Raw genomic sequence first — 20,976 nt, forward strand, 5'->3', positions numbered from 1 at the left:
ATTGTAGAGAGAAATATGTTGCCCGATGTCAGATAGCTTGGTCTTAGTCGCAGGTCATGGGTCTTTCAACAGGATAATGACCCAAAACACAGAGCTAAAAACACCCAAGAATGGCTAAGAGGAAAACATTGGACTATTCTGAAGTAGCCTTCTATGAGCCCTGACCTAAATCCTATTGAGCATCTGTAGAAAGAACTGAAACATGCCATTTGGAAAAGGTAACCTTCAAACTTGAGACAACTGGAGCAGTTTGCTCTTAAGGAGCGGCCAAAATACCTGTCGAGAGGTGCAGAAGTCTCATTGACAGTTACAGGAATCGTTTGATTGCAGCAATTGCCTCAAAGGTTGTGCCACGAAAGTTAAGAGTGCCATCATTTCTGTCCACACCTATTTCATGAGTTTTATATTTTTAAACATTCTGTGGAAGCAGAAAAGCAATGTCTGACTTTCATTTGATCACTTTCATAGATTTTTTATTTATTACTTTTGTCAGATTCAAGTTATTTCTGTGACCATTGTGGGCTTTTCTTTCATTAAACGAGGAGTACCAACAATTTTGACCACATGTATATGGCTTTGACAAAAGTTCATTGATTCAAACCGATTACATGAATTTTTACTGTGTTTTCATAACATAAATGTATTAAAAATGTATGTTCAGTTTGTACCTGCATTTAATCTTCATGTATTGAAAGATTAAAGAGGTCAGGAGATTTCTAGAAATCCATCCACTTTGCTGGAAATATAAAGCGGGCTTTACACGCTACGATATTTCTAGCAATTGCTAGCGATATCGTACGCAAAAGCACCCGCCTCCGTCGTGCATGCGATATCGCGTGATCACTGCCGCAGCGAACATTATCGCTACGGCAGCGTCACACGCACTTACCTGGTCGGCGGCGGCGCTGTGACTGCCGAACAATCCCTCCTTCAAGGGGGAGGTGCGTTCGGCATGACGGCGACGTCACCGCGACGTCACTAAGCGGCCGGCCAATCAAAGCGGAGGGGCGGAGATGAGCGGGACGAACATCCCGCCCGCCTTCTTCCTTCCTCATTCCGGACGGGACGCAGGTAAGGTGAGGTTCCTCGCTCCTGCGTTGTCACACACAGCGAGGTGTGCTGCCGCAGGAACGAGGAAAAACATCTATAAACAACCATTAATAATTTTTGGTTTTAGGACGACCTCTTCATGGTGAACGATTTTCACCACTTTGGAGGACGTTTAAGGTCGCTGGTAAGTGTTACACGCTGCGATATCGTTAATGACGCCGGATGTGCGCCACTAACGACGTGACCCTGACGATAAAACATTAACGATATCGTAGCGTGTAAAGCCCCCTTTAGATGCGGTTTTGGTTTTTTTGATGCAGCAAAAATACACCGCATCAGAAATTCACCAAAAAATCATTGTGGGCACACAGTCTAAGGGGTACTTCACACACAGATAGATCGCTACTGAGATCGCTGCTGAGTCACGGTTTTTGTGACGCAGCAGTGACCTCATTAGCGATCTCGCTGTGTGTGACACTGAGCAGCGATCTGGCCCCTGCTGTGAGATCGCTGCTCGTTACACACAGCCCTGGTTCGTTTTTTTTATTGTTGCTCTCCCGCTGATAAGCACACATCGCTGTGTGTGACAGCGAGAGAGCAACAATCCTGAATGTGCAGGGAGCAGGAGCCGGCATCTGACAGCCTTCGGTAAGCTGTAAACAAGGTAAACATCGGGTAACCAAGGTTGTTACCCGATATTTACCTTCGTTACCAGCCTCCGCAGCTCTCACGCTGCGAGTGCCGGCTCCTGCTCCCTGCACACGCTAAGCTAAGCGGTGTGCGCTGGTAACTAAGGTAAACATTGGGTAACCATACCCGATGTTTACCTTAGTTACCAGTGTCCACAGCTTCCAGACGCCGGCTCCGTGCAAGCGCAGCATCGCTCGCACGTCGCTGCTGGCTGGGGGCTGGTCACTGGTCGCTGGTGAGATCTGCCTGTTTGACAGCTCACCAGTGACCATGTAGCGATGCAGCAGCGATCCTGACCAGGTCAGATTGCTGGTGGGATCGCTGCTGCGTCGCTAAAGTGTGACGGTACCCTAACTACTAAGCTTTTATGACTATTACAAAATAGTAAAAAGCTTCCCTTAGTGGCAGATTTAAGTCCACTGAATAGTTCTGGTCGTCGCCTGCCAGTCTCTTGTAAGCTTAGATTGAGGAGATTGCCAAAGCATCATAGAACATTTGCATTGCAGTTTATTGTACCAGCAATCAAACAAAAGCAAGATCAAGAGGTCTTGGATTGCTTTAAAACATGTGGAAATATAAGCCAGAATTGCCATTTTCCATTCACCTTGTCTCCCACTAAAAATGGACTAAAGCCAGCAAAAAGTGGTATGTAACCCAAATATTAGATACTAACAACACCTCAAAAAAAGTTAGTGTGAACATGCAAAAAGGAGACTGATTAGAAGGATAATTTCCTGATAAGAGTACTCTATACGAGAGCTATACGGAGTCAGAAAAGCCAGCTAGCGTTACATGGATTCTATCTCTTACAGCTTTGAGCACTTACCATAGCTGTAGAGAAAGACATGGCTTGCACATCCAAAATGTATACATTAATCTATTAGGGCTAAGCAAAAATTTACAAAATTGAACATGAGGTTTTTGGTTTAGCATTCTGATCAGACTATATGAAGCCCACTGCTGTGTAACAGTTAACCGCTCAGTGGGTTCTCTTTGCTCGGCTGTCTCTTTGGCCGGCTGTCTCTTACCAGGGCTGCCTCTTTCCCCATCTGTCTCTTTGCCCGGCTGTCTCTTTGCCCGGCTGTCTCTTTGCCCGGCTGTCTCTTTCCAGAGCTGTCTCTTTCCAGAGCTGTCTCTTTCCAGAGCTGTGTCTGTCTCTATCTTTGTCTGTCTGTCTTTTTCTGTCTCTCACTCACACAAACTTCTTATACTAACAGTTTATTTTGTTCCTATAGCAACCACTCACAGTTGCTATTAATAGCCCGTATCTCCCAGCTCCATTCAGATTAATGGAGGCAGGATTTTTGAGAGTAACTGTAAAGCGCGGGGTTAATTTTTCCCATCAAAACATAGTCTATGACGTTCCCTGGGTCACATGGGGCGTCTGTGCAAAATTTCATGATTGTAAATGCGACGGTGCGGATTCCTTTAGCGGACACACACACACACACACACACACACACACACACACACACACATACACTGAGCTTTATATATTAGATTAGGAGGAGGGTAGCAGCAGTTATTACCAGTCAGCTCCTGTAATTTGAAAGATTATTCAAAGGATAGCATCCTAAAAGCTCCAAGACAACAGCACTAAATGAGACATGTCCCCCTCGCCTCACCACAGTGCCGCAAAAGGGAATCATTTATGTACTATATCAGATACAAAGTACCACTATGTCAAAGAGTCTTGTTTCCCGACGCGTTGTGGCAATACCTGCCATATGTGAAACATAAGAACATTTGGCCCATAAAGCCACAGATATCCATATAGCCACAGATAAGTGTCCAGCTATATCTTTCAGGATCTACAGAAGTAAGGGACTTGTTGATTGTGGAGGGACATCAGTCATTTGTGCTAGTGGCACGAGGAAGAGAAGTACAGGCGTTCAAAAGTCACCAGGTAAAAGTGAAAATTTTGCTAAACCTTTCATGCAAAGCAGGACACAGGTTGTGGTGGTTGCAAAACAGAATAAAAAACTTTATTTTTATTTTTTTGCCTCTCTATTACAGAGATATTAGCATTCAAAGTATTTGACTTGTAATGAGTTAACTTTAACCTTTCCAGCTTGGACATCAGGGACAGAAAAGAATTAGGTTTGTGATCTACACTAAAAGATCCTCAGCAAATGCAGAGCATTTACATTAGTGACCACTGATTGTGATCCTCTGCATAATGTTGTTGGCACAGATACTAGCTATAAAATGTTCCATGATGAGAGTATATAAAAGGCGGATGCGGGGTAAAAGGTATCCATGATGAGCATAATTACAGATTCTAAAATGTACAGAGATGTTAATGTTTAAAGGGGTATTCCCATCTCCAAGCTCCTATCCCAATATGTAGTAGGTATAAGAATAATAATAATATCTCCAATTAGAAATGTAGTATAGTTCTCCTGAAAAGCGGACACTTACCTGATATGTATGGCACTGCAGCTTAGGTATCCATGGTTATGACCACGCATATAGTCACACTTAGTTGCTCGTGGTCATAACCATGGATACCTGAGGTCCTGCAATGCCCTGCACATGAGGTAAGAGACATGGCTATATGAGAATTTCGAATTGGAGGTATTTGCTAATATTATTGTTATTATAACTACTATATATTGGGATAGGATCTTGGAGATGGGAATACCCCTTTAACTTGACCAAAGATGATTAGTATAAATAAATTTAATTTTGTGTCAACCACAACTTATATATTTTTCCACTGATTGAGCTGAATAAAGTTTTTTTACAAGGTGAGTTTTCATTTTACAAAATACTTTTTAATGACTTTTATTCTGTTCTTTGGAATTTGATGTACTACATAACGTGGGGTGATGTGATGTGGTGACCGAGGGAGTTTTTCTCCTACTGTATAAGCAATAGGTTGCTATGGTTCATATTATAAACAGAATCTTGGTAAAATGCTTGGAAATGACGCTACTTTGCAAATATCAAGTTAATGGTATCAGCAACACATAGCATCAGCAAACAAATAATACTTTCTTGGTTAAGCAAGTAAAATATATCTTTGTATCGTGTTACCCTGAAGAAGAGACCTGAGTAGTCTGGAAAGCTTGCTATTATTACCATCTTTTCAGTTAGCCATTAAAAGGTATCAACCACTGAGGACGTCAGTTCTTTTACACATTGGTTAAGCAAGTAATGCACCAACTTTGAGCGTAGTATTGAAGTTTTCTTGACTGAAATTTCTAGGCCTTCAGGATACTGTGCTTACCTACCTTGAAACTCGGCTTTTACCTTTTAATTTTGCAGTTAAGTCTTAGATCATATTCTGGCCTAAATTACAATTAGCAACAACACACTCTTTACCCTCAAATATCTGATTGCCGGTCTCTGCACGGATCCCATTGGGAAGAAGTGAAATACAATGGGCAAGAAGACATGATCCAGCTGAGGAACGACACGGCCACGATGATGGAAAAATAAAACTTCACAATTTTTCCTTCCTTAAAATTTCATGTATGGTTGTCAGCAGTGAAAACATCCATAAAAATGCAAGGGGCGCGAACATTTTTTTCCAGGTAGAATATAGCCTTAATCGTGTGTTTCCTCAGCCGTATCATATCTTCTTTTCCAATAAATTAAAGAGCAGTATTGCATTCCATTCAGCTATTAGCCAAGGTATTTTCATAAGCTGAAGTTGAGAGTTTATCTACATATGCATTCATGTGCCTTTGTTCCATGAACTGGTTTGGGGTCTCAACTCAAGTATGAATACTGAATACTTGAATAAGAAGCTGCAAAACAACTTCCACAGAAAAATATTCCCCATGCTTTGGTCTTCCATGTCAACACACAATATCTAACCTTATATGAACCAATGGGGGTGTTAACTTTACTTGCTTGAATTTCTTTACCAAGGGTTCTAAGGGGGAAGTTATTCTCCTTGCAGAGACTCACACACCAAACCAGCATGCCAGTGGTCAGGAGACTTTAAGCCGCAATGCTCCTCTGAGAAATATGCAAATTGTCTCTTCAGTGAGGAAGTAGATGAACTGTAGTGGCACCTAATAGGTTCCCCTTTCTCCTTAGTCATATGAAAAGGCTTGTTAAAGGGTCACTTTTGACTTTTAGGATTGATACCTGTAATAGGTGGCACTAGAGTTCATCACTGAAGAGACAATTTGCATATTTCCCAGAGAATCATTGCGGCTTAAAGTCTTCTCACCACTGGCATGCTGGAATGATGTGTTTGTCTCCAAAAGGAGAAACGTTTTCTCTTTTAGACCCCATCTTAGCCTCTCATACAGTTAGATCAGATCTCATACTTTGCACTGACTAGGGACAACCATCCCGAAACACCATGTCTGCAAATTGAGGTTCTTATCTGGCATAAATCCTAAGTGATATGACAAGGCTCGTTTAAGGGTCACTTTTGACTTTTAGGATTGCTACCTCCAATAGGTGGCACTAGAGTTTGTCTACTTCCTCACTGAAAAGACAATTTTCAAATTTACCAAGGGTTAAAACGAAAATATTGTTGCTCTTTAACAACCATAAGGGACAGTGCTATATAAACACACCCATGAGAGCTATAGTATCTACAAGTAATCATTATCTTCCCACTTATTGTAGTGAAAATCACAAGAGCTAGCAGCTCAATCCACTCAACATTCAGAAAAGGAGGATTGCAATTAAGTGGAAAAAAAAAATACATTTAGATAGCAAGCATTTGCAATAATATTACTGTCCGGGAGAGAAAATAACTCTAATACTTGGAGTTTTAACATCAAAATTGTTATTGCTTTTAAAATTCCACAAGTGGCATATAATGACAGCATAGCAACAGGATTCTGATTACATTGTGATAATGTGGGCTTCTCAGTCAGTCTACAGTTATAAGCAGGCGATTAGGCAGCAGCACCTGGAGAAACTCCATTAACGCTGACTGCTTCCATCTCCTCTGCAAGTCATTTACAAGTATATGATCCTAATTTCTATAAACATGCTGCGGCTGAGATATTATTTGGACAATTGGGATTATTCTAGTAGATGTTTAAATGTTTTTTTTTCCCTCCTACTGCCTGAGGCTTGATACAGATGAAAATCAAAACTATCTTTTTCCGCTTCTATTTGTTTTTAAGAAAAGAAATACTGATATTTTTTTCTCACAGTGGGAAAAGGGAAGGTGTTTCAAGGATTTTAAAATCAATGGGTAAAAAAAGTGAGCAGCCATCGGGTGTTTTCTATATGCAATCACTAGTAGCTGCATGATGTAATAAATATGATAAAGAACAATAAAATAGTGCATCTAACATATTCCTTTTATTGTCGCCTCATTAGATCAAAGCTGTACATTAACAGCAGTAGACTTCTATCATAGTGGGGAGAGGTAATTTTTTTTAACTTTTTTTGTTTGTTTGTTTTTTCACAATAGATCAATCCCAGCAGTAGCATACCAATAAATCCAAAGTTGTACTTAAAAGTTTAATTCTGTAAAGTTCTTACTTTGTTTTGTGTGAAGTCTCGAAACATAACGGCCAAACCATTATCATCAATATCACAGTCAGTTTTGATAGCAATGTTCAGGATGTGGATAGGTTCATCTCGGTTGCTCTGAAATAGATAATTAAACACAAACAATAAAAGTTACAATTTCTGGAAATTAGAAAGAAGACCGTATTACATCTAAAGGTAAAAAGCACAAATTAAAGTAAGAGTAAATGCACACTAATTTTGAGTTTTTAATCATCTCAGGAGGCTAATTTATGGCCACCAGAATGCAAGTGAAGTCCTAAACTTTTGAAATGTGATAGATCAGTGGGGGTCCAGATGCTTAAGCACTAGAGATGGACAAACCCGCAGATAAAAAAAAAATAAAAAGCCTGGTTCGGGACAAGACTTAAACCCGAACCCTATATAAGTCTATGGGGGGCGAAAACCTGAATCCTGTGAAATGGTGTTAGTAAAAGCTAGGGGGCTGCAAAAGGAAGTGAAATGGAGATTCAAGCACGATAGTTTTACTTACAGAGTTTCCACACGGCTGTGACACTGCTGACGGGTCCGCTCATTAAATATCATGCATATTCACTGCTTCCCCTGCCCACCCTCTGTGACAGTGGCTGTGATTGGCTGCCCTCACACTAGCTGTCTGGGTTCCCAGAGTAGAGTGTAAAAATAAATACCATATTTTTCGGATTGTAAGACGCACTTTTCCTCCCAAAAATTTGGGAGGAAAATGGGGGGTGCATCTTAAAATCCGAATATAGCTTTACTTGGGGGTCCTCTTTGTGCGGCGACGGGGCGGCCGGGTGCCTGTGGCTACGTGCAAGCGGCCGGGTACCTGTGCTTGCGTGCGGGTGGCAGCCGGGTACCTGTGTGGCTGCGTGCGGGTGGCATCCGGGTGCCTGTGTGCGGGCGGCAGCCGGCACCGACAGGCACCCGGCTGCCGCCCTCACACAGGCACCCGGCTGCCTCACACACACAGGCACCCGGCTGCCTCTCGCACACAGGCACCCGGCTGCCGCCCACACACAGCCACAGGTACCCGGCTGCCACCCGCAAGCACAGGTACCCGGCCGCTTGCATGCAGGGTGGGCAGGCAGCCTGCTGGCTGCCACTCTGTGCGTGCGGGGTGGGCGGCTGTGCAGCAGTTTACCCAGTTTGTCTGCGGTCCCAGTTTCAAATGATGGCGCCGGGAGCGGAAGCATGCACAGATTGAGCTCTTGGATGAGAGCTCCATCTGCGCACGCGCCACTCCGGGAGTCAGCGCGTGTGCAGATGGAGCCCTTGGATGAGAGCTCCATCTGCGCATGCGCCGCTCCAGGCGCTATCATTTGAACCGGGACCGCGGACACTGGGACACTCACTGCACTGGCCTGCTGCACGACTCACCCACCGACGCGCCTGCCACCACGGACGCCACCGCGCCTGCCACCACCGCACCTGCCATCACGGACGCCACCGCACCTGCCACCACAGACCCCGCTGCCACTGACCCGCCGCGCCTGCCAGCACAACCTCTGCCTCCTGTGACCCCGCTTCACCACCACTGCTGCCCCCCTCCGGTAAGAGAACACCGGAGTATAAGACAGACTCCATTTTTCTTTTTTTTACCTTTTTTTAAGTGTAAATTTGGGGTGCGTCTTATAAAGCGAAGAATACGGTAACTGCAATTTTTTCCTTGCAGATCTGTATAATATTGGTTAGCCTAAGTGACTGGATACTTAATATTAATTTGCTGCTTCTTCAAATAATCCACAACTAAAGCCTGCTTTACACGCTGCAAATGTGTCGGCGGGGTCACGTCGTAAGTGACGCACATCCGGCATTGTAAGTTACATTGCAGTGTGTGACAGGTACGTGCGATTGCGATTGAACGTTAAAACGTTCATCGCATGCACATCGTTCATTTCTCTAGAATTGAACATCAGATTGTTCAACGTTCCCGGGGTAGCGCACATCGCAGTGTGTGACACCCTGGGAAGGATGAACAGACCTGCGTCCTGTGGCTCCCGGCCCACAATGCGGAAGGAAGGAGGTGGGCGGGATGTTTAAGTCCCGCTCAGCTCCGCCCCTCCGCTTCTATTGGCCGGCTGCCACGTGACGTCGCTGTGACGCCAAACATCCCTCCCACTCCAGGAAGTGGACGTTCGCCGCCCACATCGAGGTCGTATGGAAGGCGAGTACGTGTAACGGGGGTTAATCGTTTGTGCGGCACGTTCAACAAATTGAACGTACTGCACATACGATGGGGGCATTGCAAATCGCATACGATATCGTATGCGAAATTGCAACGTGTAAAGCAGGCTTAACTCTTTCATTTCAATAGTTTGTGCATCAATGTATAAATGCATAGTCTACAAAAAGGTAAGTTTTAAATATAAGTGATCTTTTCTCCTAGTTGTGGTTCATGCCTTCCCTCGCATTCATGATGTATAGCTTAAAGTAATTGACAAACTGTGCAAAAAATGTAAAACTATTAGCATCTATAACCTAGTCTATGATTAAGAGCTTGAAATGCATAAAATGCAATGTATGTATTTCTACATCTGACCTATTCATGGTTTTTTTTAATATCATGGAATAAACACTAGAGTTGCTGGATCACCTATTATTCTGCATCTATAAGACAGGTGTAATAGGTTTACAAAAAAAAAAATTTTTTCAGGTGCCAAGATTTATTTAATGGATTTAGGGCACTTTGAGGGTGGTGAATTAAAAAAATCCCATTACTTTTGCTGAATTGGTTCTAGTTTTTGAGATAATGGACATCCATAAAAATAATGGATTCCCGCAATGCGACTTGTGTGGGATAACACATTCAATAGCTTTTAGTCTGTCTGCTGACTCTAAGGGGTACTTTGCACACTACGACATCGCAAGCCGATGCTGCGATGCCGAGCGCGATAGTCCCCGCCCCCGTCGCAGCTGCAATATCATTGTGATAGATGCCGTAGCGAATATTATCGCTACGGCTGCTTCACATACACTCACCTGCCGTGCCACGTCGCTCTGGCCGGCGAACCGCCTCCTTATTAAGGGGGCGGTTCGTGCGGCGTCACACGGCAGGCGGCCAATAGGAGTAGAGGGGCGGAGATGAGCGGGATGTAAACATCCCGCCCACCTCCTTCCTTCCGCATTGCAGCCGGGATGCAGGTAGGAGATGTTCCTCGCTCCTGCGACTTCACACACAGCAATGTGTGCTGCCGCAGGAGCAAGGAACAACATCGGACCGTCGCGTCAGCATAATTATGGAATTCGCCGACGCTACACCGATGATACGATTACGACGCTTTTGCGCTCGTTAATCGTATCATCTTGGATTTACACACTATGATGTCGAGAGCGACGCAGGAAGTGCGTCACTTTCGACATGACCCCACCGACATCGCACCTGCGATGTCGTAGTGTGCAAAGTACCCCTAACTGTGTGTGTCTTAGACTATGAAATATCCCAGATAATAATTTTGTATTTCAATTTGCAGTCCTGCAATGCTATAAAAGTGACTTTTTGAATCCAAAATGCTACTGTGAATTTGCTGAGGAAAGGAGTTGGCTGCAGTAAAAGTTAGTCAACCCAGCCTTGGTTTATACCTAAAAAGTTCTCTCTTAATAAATATATAAATACATTTAAAAATTAAGACTTCATCAAAAAGAACCTGCATCAACAATCCTGATGTATTCTGCTACATTGCTGTACAGTACACGGTTGAAAAATAGAGAAGAAATATCACAGACTTTGTGCATTGAGTATGTCTTTTGGAGTACAGCTTGGAGAGCGAGATAAATCTTGGGCTCCACAGATTGTTTGCAAAACATGTGTGGAGCACCCACAACAGTGGACAAATGGTGAAAGAAAAAGGTGAAACTTTGGCTTGCCAATGATATGGAGATAACCGAATAACAACAGTGATGATTGTTATTTGTGTATTGTAAATATTAAAGCTTTTAATCATTACAAAAAAGCTTGGTGGGGTATCCTGATTTAGAATTAAATAGAAGACCTATTCTACGCAATGATGTTACCATTCCAGTGTTTACCAGACCATCCATTCTCTGACTCTGACGAGAGTCAGGGATAGGAGTGTATGGCAGGTAGTGTCAGCGAAAGTGAATTTGAAGCCTCAACCATCGAAGCTTCAACCATTAAGGGTAAGGTGTCGCTTTTTTTTTTTTGTGTTAATAATAGTGATAATGAATTCCATTATTATTAATACAAAATTAAATTCATTGTTTATTTAGTTTTTATTTAATTCTATTTTTACTGAAACACTGGGTGCTGCCATCTTGGATTTGCTGTGTGTAACAACAGTTACGCACCTCATTTATGACAGCACTCTGGGCATAGGATTTGATAGACGGACTCTGACCCCAATACTTAATACTGAGCACTCCATGCTATGCGCTGGACACACGTCCTGGGCTGTCCAGATCACAGCAGAGGGAGGAGATCGCCGCCATCTTTGTGGAGCTCTCAGCGTATGCTGTGTGCTGCACTTTCCCCCTGAAAACACAGTGGGTTGACAAGAGCAGCTGCCGGTAGCAGAGGTCTTAGAATGAGGTGAGTAGGGGCGTGTGTGCGGCAGGGCATTGCAGGCAGGCATGCGTGCGGCAAAGCATTGCGAGTGTGCGGCAGAGAATTGCAGGCGGGAGGCAGAGCATTGCGGGTGGGCGTGCGGCAGAGCATTGCGGGGGGCGGGCGTGCGACAGAGCATTGCGGGCGGTCGTGAGGCAGAGCATTGCGGGCGGGCATGCATGCGGCAGAGCATTGCGAGCGTGCGTGCGGCAGAGCATTGCGAGCGTGCGGAAAAGCATTATGGGTGGGCGTGCGGTAGAGCATTGCGGGCAGGGTGCGGAAGAGCATTGCGGGCGTGCGGCATAGCATTGCGGCCAGGTGTGCGGAAGCGCATTGCGGCTGGGCGTGTGGCAGAGCATTCCTTGCGGAAGTGCGGCAGAGCATTGTGGGCGGGAGTGCACCAGAGCATTGCGGGCAGGCATGAGGCAGAGCATTGCGGGCAGGCATGAGGCAGAGCATTGCGGGCAGGCATGCGGCAGAGCATTGCGGGCGGGTGGGCAGGCGGCAGAGAATTGCGGGCTGGCAGGCGGCACAGCATTGCGGGCTGGTGGGCGGCAGATCATTGCGGGCGGGCGGCAGAGCATTGCAAGCGTGCGGGCATTAGAGCATTGCACATGAGCGTGCGTGCGGCAGAGCATTGAGAGCATGCGTGCAGCAGAGCATTGCGAGCGTGTGTGCGGCAAAGCATTATGGGCGGGCGTGCGGCAGAGCAGGGTAGGCGGGCGTACGGCAGAGAAGGGCGGGCGGTTGTGCGGCAGATCATTGCTGGTGGGTGTGCGTGTGGCAGAGCATTGCTGGTATGGGGCGTGCAGAGCACTATGTGGGGATCATTATGTAGATGGCCTTGGTGACACTTTAGACATTAGGATCACTTTGCGGTCACCAACAAAATGGCTCCGCACTGTGATCCTAAACTTCATCTTCCCTTATCCTTTTGGAAACAGCCAGAACGGGAGGGGGAAGTGTGACATCACAGACATGAGAGCAGATTACACCCACTTTTACCTCAGTTGTAATGTGAGCTAGTTCTACAGTGGGATTTCAGCAGCAGCTTCACCTAGTGTTTAAAAGTGGAACATATCAAACTCTTAAAATTATTTTTTTATATTTTGCTCAATTAAAAACAAATAATATTTAAACAAAATCTGAATACTTTACATTTTTTCAGTTATTGATTTTTTTTTTTGACGACACCTTCCCTTTAACCCCTTCAGCCCCCAGCCTGTTTTCACCTTAAAGACCCGGCCATTTTTTGCAATTCTGACCAGTGTCACTTTGAAAGGTTATAACTCTGGAACGCTTTAACGGATCCTGGCGATTCTAACACTGTTTTTTCGTGACATATTGTACTTCATGTCAGTGGTAAATTTAGGATGATATGTTTTGCGTTTATTTGTGAAAATTTTGGAAATTTGGCAAAAATTTAGAAAATTTCGCAATTTTCAAAATTTGAAATTTTATGCCCATAAATCTGAGAGATATGTCACACAAAATAGTTACTAAACAACATTTCCCACATGTCTGCTTTACACCAGCGCAATTTTCGAAACAAATTTTGCTTTCCGTTAGGAAGTTAGAAGGGTTCAAAGTTCATCAGCAATTTTTCATTTTTCCAACAAAATTTACAAAAAAAAAATGTTTAGGTACCACATCACATTTGGAGTGACTTTGAGAGGCCTAGGTAACAGAAAATACTCAAAAGTGACCCCATTCTAAAATCTGCACCCCTCACTCTGCTCAAAACCACATCCAAGAAGTTTATTAACCCTTTAGGAGCCTTACAGCAACCAAAGCAATGTGGAAGGAAAAAATGAAAATTTTACTTTTTTTTTTACACAAAAATGTTACTTCAGCCATCAAATTTAGCATTTTCACAAGGGTATCAGGAAAAATGCACCATAAAATTAATTGTGCAATTTCTCCTCAGTACACCGATATCTCATATGTGGGGGAAATCAATTGTTTGGGCGCACTGCAAGGCTCGGAAGAGAAGGAGCATCATTTGAATTTTTGAAAGCAAAATTGTCTGGAATAATTAGCAGATGCGATGTTGCGTTTGGAGACCCTCTGAGGTGCCTAAACAATGGAGCTCCCCCACAAGTGACCCCATTTTGGAAACTAGACCCCTCATGGAATTTATCTAGATGTTTATTGAGCACTTTTAACCTCTGGGGGCTTCACAAAAGTTAATAACTTTGAGCCGTGAAAATTAAAAAAAAAAAAATTACCACAAAACTGTTACTTCAACCAGGTAGCTTTTTTTTTCACAAGGGTATCAGGAAAAATTGCAACATAAAATGCATTGTGCATTTTCTCCTGAGTACACAGATACCTCATATGTGGTGGAAATCAAATGTTTGGGCGCACAGCAGGGCTTGGAAGGCAAGGAGTGTCATTTGACTTTTCAAACGCACAATTGTCTGGAATCGTTAGCGGATGCCATGTTGTGTTTGGAGACCCCCTGAGGTGCCTAAATAATGGAGCTCCCCCACAAGTGACCCCATTTTGGAAACTAGACCCCTCATAGAATTTATCTAGATGTTTACTGAACACTTTGAACCCCTGGAGGCTTCACAAAAGGTTAGAATGTTCAGCCGTGAAAATATATATATATATATATATTTGTTTTACCATGAAATTGTTATTTCAAACAAGTAGCTTTTTTCCCCACAAGGGTATCAGGAAAAAATGCACCATAAAATGTATTGTGCAATTTCTCCTGAGTACACAGATACCTCATATGTGGTGGAAAGTAATTGTTTGGGCACACGGCGGGGCTCAGAAGAGAAGGAGCGCCATTTCACAGCAAAATTGGTTGGAATTATTAGCGTACGCCATGTTGCGTTTGGAGACCCCCTGAGGTGCCTAAACAATGGAGCTCCCCCACAAGTGACCCCATTTTGGAAACTAGACCCCCCCCATGGCATAAATCTAGATGGGTAATGAGCACTTTGAACCCTCACGTGCTTCATACATTGAGGCATAAAAACAAAAAAGTACTTTTTTTCCACAAAAATGTTATTTTAGGCTCAATTTTTTAATTTTTACAGAGGTAACAGGATAAAATGGACCGCAAAATTTGTTGGGCAATTTGTTCTGAGTACGCTGATACCTCATATGTGGCAGAAAACCACTGTTTGGGCGCACGGCAGAGCTCCAGATGGAAGGAGCGTCATTTGACTTTTTAAATGGAAAATTAGCTGGAATCGTTAGCCGCACCATGTTGCGTTTGGAGATCCCCCTGATGTGTCCAAACAGTGGAGCTCCCCCCACATGTGACCCCATGTTGGAAACTAGACCCCCCATACAATAAAAATATTAGTTTGGCGAAATAAAAAATACAGACGTCAGTAAAAAAAAAATAAATATATATATATATGTATATATATATATATATATATATATATATATGTGTAAAAAAGCGCCTGCAACTGACACTAAGGCAAGTGCCACACGTGAGAGCGATGCACAAATCTCACATCGCATCACGCGGCACAGCCGCACACTCCTGTCTGGAAGAGAGCGACCATGCCGGATGATGCGATGTGAGACTTGTGCATCGCTCTTATGTGTGGCACTGGGCTGATCCTTACAGTATTCAGTAAAAAAATACTGTAGTTGACGATTACTACAGTATAATTTTACTGGCCCTAAACTAAGTTTATTTGTATTTCTTTCTTAGTTTACAGGGAAAAAATCAGGACGAACGCACGGATGTGCTGCAAAAAGGGGGGGACTAGGTGGGATGGAAAAAAAGATGGATGGAGGATGGAAGAGGGCGCAATGGATGCAGGAGCAGCGGAGGATGGGTGAGAGTGCGGCGGATGGAGGAGCGGCGGAGGATGGGTGAGGGCGCAACGGATGCAAAAGCGGCGGAGGATGGGGGGAGGGTGGAAGGGGAGTTGGAGGTGAAATTGGGGATAGCTACCTTACAGAATGGATCTAGGTAGCAGGATTGCAGTAAATCCGGGAGGGGGAGATGTGGGAGAGGGGGCAGAGGATTAAGGGGATGGGAGAGAGCAGGCAGCAGATCAGGGAGGGGGCAGAGGCTGATGGGGGAGTGAGGTGGCAGATGCAGGGGCGCAGCGGCTGATGGGGAGAGTGCGGTGGCTGATGGGGAGAGTGCGGTGGCTGATGGGGAGAGTGCGGTGGCTGATGGGGAGAGTGCGGTGGCTGATGGGGAGAGTGCAGTGGCTGATGGGGAGAGTGCGGTGGCTGATGGGGAGAGTGCGGTGGCTGATGGGGAGATTGGAGCGGCAGATGCAGCGGCGGATACAAGGAGGTAGCAGAAAGAAAGCAGCGACGTCAGATGCAGGGGGGGCACAGTGGGAGGAAAGCAGCGGCGTCAGATGAAGGGGGGGCACAGTGGGAGGAGAGCAGCGGCGTCAGATGCCCCCCTGGCATCTGACGCCGCTGCTCTCTTTCTCCTGAGCAGCGGCGTCACATGCAGGGGCGGAGCGGGAGAGTAGCTGCGTCACATACAGGGGCGCAGCGGGAGAGCAGGGGCGAAGTAGATGGAGGAGGACAGCGGTGGATCAGGGGCTATGACTCACAGATGGGCACCCGCAGGGATCGCTCTCCTCAGATTCCACGGAAGGAGAATCTGAGAAGAGCGATCTACAGCTCACCCGGTCCCAGATGCACGGTGCTTGGAGAGATCGGTCACAAGGCATGTTACCACACAAGTGTTTACCAGACCATCCACTGTCCAACTCATGAGAGTCAGGGATTGGAGTGTATAACAGGTAGTAGCAGTGGAAGTGAATTTGAGGGAAGCTCTCTGAAGCATCAACCATTAAGCCAAAAAGTACTCAATGACCCGATTTGAGACTTATATCTGTCTAAGCAAGTATCTGAACTTTTAGCATCCAGACTTAATGAGCACAATCTTATAAAAGCGGAAGTTAAAATTACAGACTATCGGACAAGAGAGGAGAGGCTTCTCCCATATTTCAACCAAGAGGAAGAACTTGTATACTGCAATGATATCATTTGGAATTGAACTTCAAATGGAACTAATAGAATAGCGACCAGTGGCTTTTTATAGACACCTCCATTAGAAGCTTGAAATGTGTTCTCTTGCACAATGGTAACTGTTATCCGTCTCTTTCCACTGCTCACTCAACAAAACTTAAAGAAGAATATGAAAATGTAAAAATCGTATTACAGAAAATCTCTTATGAACATTAGTGGTCAATTTGTGTTGATCTAAAAATGGAAAACTTCTTGCTTGGACAGCAAGCTGGATACACAAAATACCCATGTTTCATGTGCCTCTAGGATATCATGGCAAAGCAAGATCATTGGACAAAAGTGACATATCCTACAAGGGAAGAAATGATTGTTGGCATTGGAAATATCAACAAGTCACTAGTGGATAAGAACAAAATCATTCTCGCACCACTTTATATTAAGCTGGGATTAATGAACCAATCTGTTGGGGTTTTGGACAAGTCTGTTAATTGCTTCAGCTACATTTGTAGATCATTCCCTGTACGGAGCATGGAAAAACTGAAAGCTGAAATCTTTGATGGTCCTCATATTTATAAACTCATGAACAATTCCAATTTTACCACATACATGGATGAAACTGAGGCTTTGGCCTTGAAGAGTTTTGTCTTTATTGTGGAGAACTACTTGGGTAATCACAGAGGAGACAATTATGAAGAATTGGTGCAAACTATGCTCACCAACTTCCTAAATTTGGGAGTTAATATGAGCATAAAGATCTTCATACAAGCTTAGAGAATTCAGCGAGGAACAAGGCGAGAGGTTCCACCGGTATATGAAGGTGATGGAGGAGAGGTATCAAGGCAGTTGGGACATACACATGATGGCAGACTACTGCTGGAGTCTTCTACATAATTGTCTGATGATACACAGCAAAAAAAATAGTGTAACAGCGCATTGTGGGTTTTTTTTTTAAGCATTGAGATAACAATACCTAGGGTAATTAATATTGTATTAATTAGTGAAATCACACATAACTTTTTACTGTCACCTATTTGTTTTTTGTATGATTTTAGACTGTTTACTTACTAATTGTAAAAAAAAAAAAAAAGTGTGCTTGCAATTCTGAATGCTTTTCAATTGTGTTGTGTTAATTAAAGCGGTTTCCCCAAGAACAAAGTTAATTTTAATCAATAGATCTTGAAATAATAGTAAGTTCCACAACTGGATGTGTTTATAAAAAATGTTCCTGCGCTGAGATAATCTTATATATGTCCTTGCTATGTGCTGTTTAATGGCTTTTTCTGACAGGGACATGGTCTGATCTTACCACATTTCCTGGGCTGGGGAGAAAGTAAAAAATATACAGACATTACAACACAGGATCGCAAATAATTCTTTGAGGTAAAACATTTTTTAAAAACAGGCAGCGCAATGTTGTACCTCACAAAAAGAATCAGCTATGATCCAATGCTGTAATGTCTTTATACTATTTTGCCCATGAGATGTGGTATGATCAGACCATGTTCTCTTTCATTATTAAATATCTCAGAAACTAGAGCCAATCTGACAAAACCGAAGTCATATTCTTTCTTAATGCGCAACATAAACTTAATATAAAATCGTTCAGACAGCGTTGGCACCAAAAGTGCTGTATACGAGTGAAATTGTACATTAAAAAATGAGACTAAATAATTATTTTGGTCTCTATTAGAGACTCTCTAATCCATTACCAACAATGGAAACCAATAATGGGATTTATTATACATACCTTATTATCATCTTCATCGTACAATGAAGGATGACCCGCTTCAGGGAATATCGGACTTTGTGGAGGAGAGTCAGAAAAGCAACTCATGACATCATCAAACATTCTGTAAAAAAAAAAAAGAAGCACACAATAAATTCTCTCTTGTACACTATAAAGCAACATTATATTTATGGTTCCACAAAAACCCCTATTACCGTATCTTACTTGTGGTTTGAATTAAAGGGAACCTGTCACCAGGTTTTCCCTTATGAGCTGCGGCAACCACCAGTGAGCCCTTATATTCAGCATTCCAAAATTCTGTACATATATCAGTGCCCAGGCTGTTATGTATAACGTAAAAAACACCTTTATAATACTCACCTAGGGGGCGGTCCGGTCTGATGGGTGTCACTGTTTTTGGTCTGGCGCTTTCTCCGTCTTATGCAATTGCTGTCCTTTTCACCCAGCCCTGTGTGGATGACGCGTTTTACGTCATCCACACAAAGGCCTCCATTGTGCATGCGCACTTTCATCTGCCCAGCTGAGGACAGATCAAAGAATTATAGTGTGCATGAGCGGGAGGTCTTTGACCTTTCCTCGAGCCTGCGCATTCCAGTACTTTGCTCTACCCTCAGCAGGGCAGATCAAAGTGTGTATACGCAGCAGTGCAATGGAGGTCTAGGACATAGGACGCGGTCATCCACATGGGGCTGGGTGATGAGGACGGCGATCGCACAAGATGGAGGAGGCGTCGGACCAAGAGCAGCGAACCCCATCGGTCTGTACCGCCTCAGAGGTAAGCTTTATAAAGGTATGTTTTAAGTTCTACAGAGCAGCTTGGGCTCTTACAATAAAGGAAATAAGTATTTGATCCCTTGCTGATTTTGTACGTTTGCCCACTGACAAAGACATGAACAGTCTATAATTTTAAGGGAAGGTTAATTTTAACAATGAGAGAATATCCAAAATAAAATCCAGAAAATCACATTGTATAAAATATCTAAAATTATTTGCATTTTGCAGAGAGAAATAAGTATTTGATCCCCCTGGCAAACAATACTTAATACGTGGTGGCAAAACTCTTGTTGGCAAGCACAGCAGTCAGACATTTTTTTGTCGTTGAAGATGAGGTTTGCGCACATGTCAGGAGTAATTTTGGTCCACTCCTCTTTGCAGATTATCTCTAAATCACTAAGATTATGAGACTGTCGCTTGGTAAATCGGAGCTTCACCTCCCTGCATAAGTTTTCTATGGTATTAAAGTCTGGAGACTGGCTAGGCCACTCCATAACCTTAATGTGTTTCTTTTTGAGCCACCCCTTTGTTGCCTTGGCTGTATGTTTTGGGTAATTGTCATGCTGGTAATTGTACTCCTGGTGGAGAGAAGGAGGTTGTCACTCAGGATTTTACGGTACATGGCCCAATGCATTGTCCCATTGATGCTGTGAAGTAGTCCTGTGCCCTTAGCAGAGAAACATCCCAAAAACATAATGTTTCCACTTTCATGCTGGACAGTGGGGATGGTGTTCTTTGGGTCATAGACAGCATTTCTCTTCCTCCAAACACGGCAAGTTGAGTTAATGCCAAAGAGCTCAATTTTTGTCTCATCTGACCACAACACATTCTCCCAATCACTCTCAGAATCATCCAGGTGTTCATTGGCAAATGTCACATGAGCCTGTACATGTGCCTTCTTGAGCAGTGGGACTTTGCGGGCACTGCAGGATTTTATGCCATTATGGCGTAATGTGTTACCAATGGCTTTCTTGGTGTCAGTGGTCCCAGCTGCCTTGAGATCATTAACAAGTTCCCCCAAGTAGTTTTAGGCTAATCTCTCACCTTCCTCATGATCCTGGCTACCCCACAAAATGAGATTTTTCATGGTGCCACAGATCGATGTCAATTGACACTTATTTTGTATTTCTTCCATTTTCTTACTATTGCACCAACAGTTATCGCCTCCTTACCTAGTGTCTTGCTTATGGTTTTGTAGTCCATTCCAGCCTTGTGAAGGTCTATGATCCTGTCCCTGACATCCTTAGAAAGCTCCTTGGCCTTGCCCATGTTGTAGAGGTTACAGTCTGACTGATAAATTGAGTCTGTGGACAGGAGTCTCTTATACAGGTGACAATTTAAGACAGCTGTCTTTAATGCAGGTAACAAGTTGATTAGAAGTGTCTAAGTGGTCTGTAGGAGCCAGAACTATTAATGTTTGATAGGGGATAAAATACTTATTTCTCGCTGCAAAATGCAAATACTTTTATATAATTTATACAATGTAATTTTCTGGATTTTATTTTTGATATTCTATCTTTCACTGTTAAAATTAACTTACCCAGGAGGAACTCACAGCTGAACTAAATGGGCTCACGGAAAAATGGAAAAATGTATCACAGTGTGGGGACCGTGGATTACGTTCATGGAGTCCTAGAGTTCACGGTGAGTCTGGCAGGTTGTTTGGGATGAGAAACCTTGTCTTTCCTCCTCCCCCCCTATTTTT

At 43.7% G+C, this 20,976-nt stretch overlaps 1 protein-coding gene across 1 annotated transcript in view; it reads right to left on the reverse strand.

The window, feature by feature from the left end:
• ACACA (acetyl-CoA carboxylase alpha) overlaps positions 1–20,976 on the reverse strand; it is a 776,656-nt gene that overhangs the window by 460,901 nt on the left and 294,779 nt on the right. Inside the window, exons 31-32 of the mRNA XM_075335853.1 lie at positions 18,498–18,600; positions 7,207–7,314 (exon numbers count right to left, since the gene is read on the reverse strand). Coding sequence (XP_075191968.1) covers positions 7,207–7,314; positions 18,498–18,600 — 211 coding nt within the window. The remainder of the gene's footprint in view (positions 1–7,206; positions 7,315–18,497; positions 18,601–20,976) is intronic.

This window comes from Anomaloglossus baeobatrachus, chromosome 2 (genome assembly GCF_048569485.1).
Source record: "Anomaloglossus baeobatrachus isolate aAnoBae1 chromosome 2, aAnoBae1.hap1, whole genome shotgun sequence".
Classification (NCBI taxonomy): Eukaryota; Metazoa; Chordata; class Amphibia; order Anura; family Aromobatidae; genus Anomaloglossus; species Anomaloglossus baeobatrachus.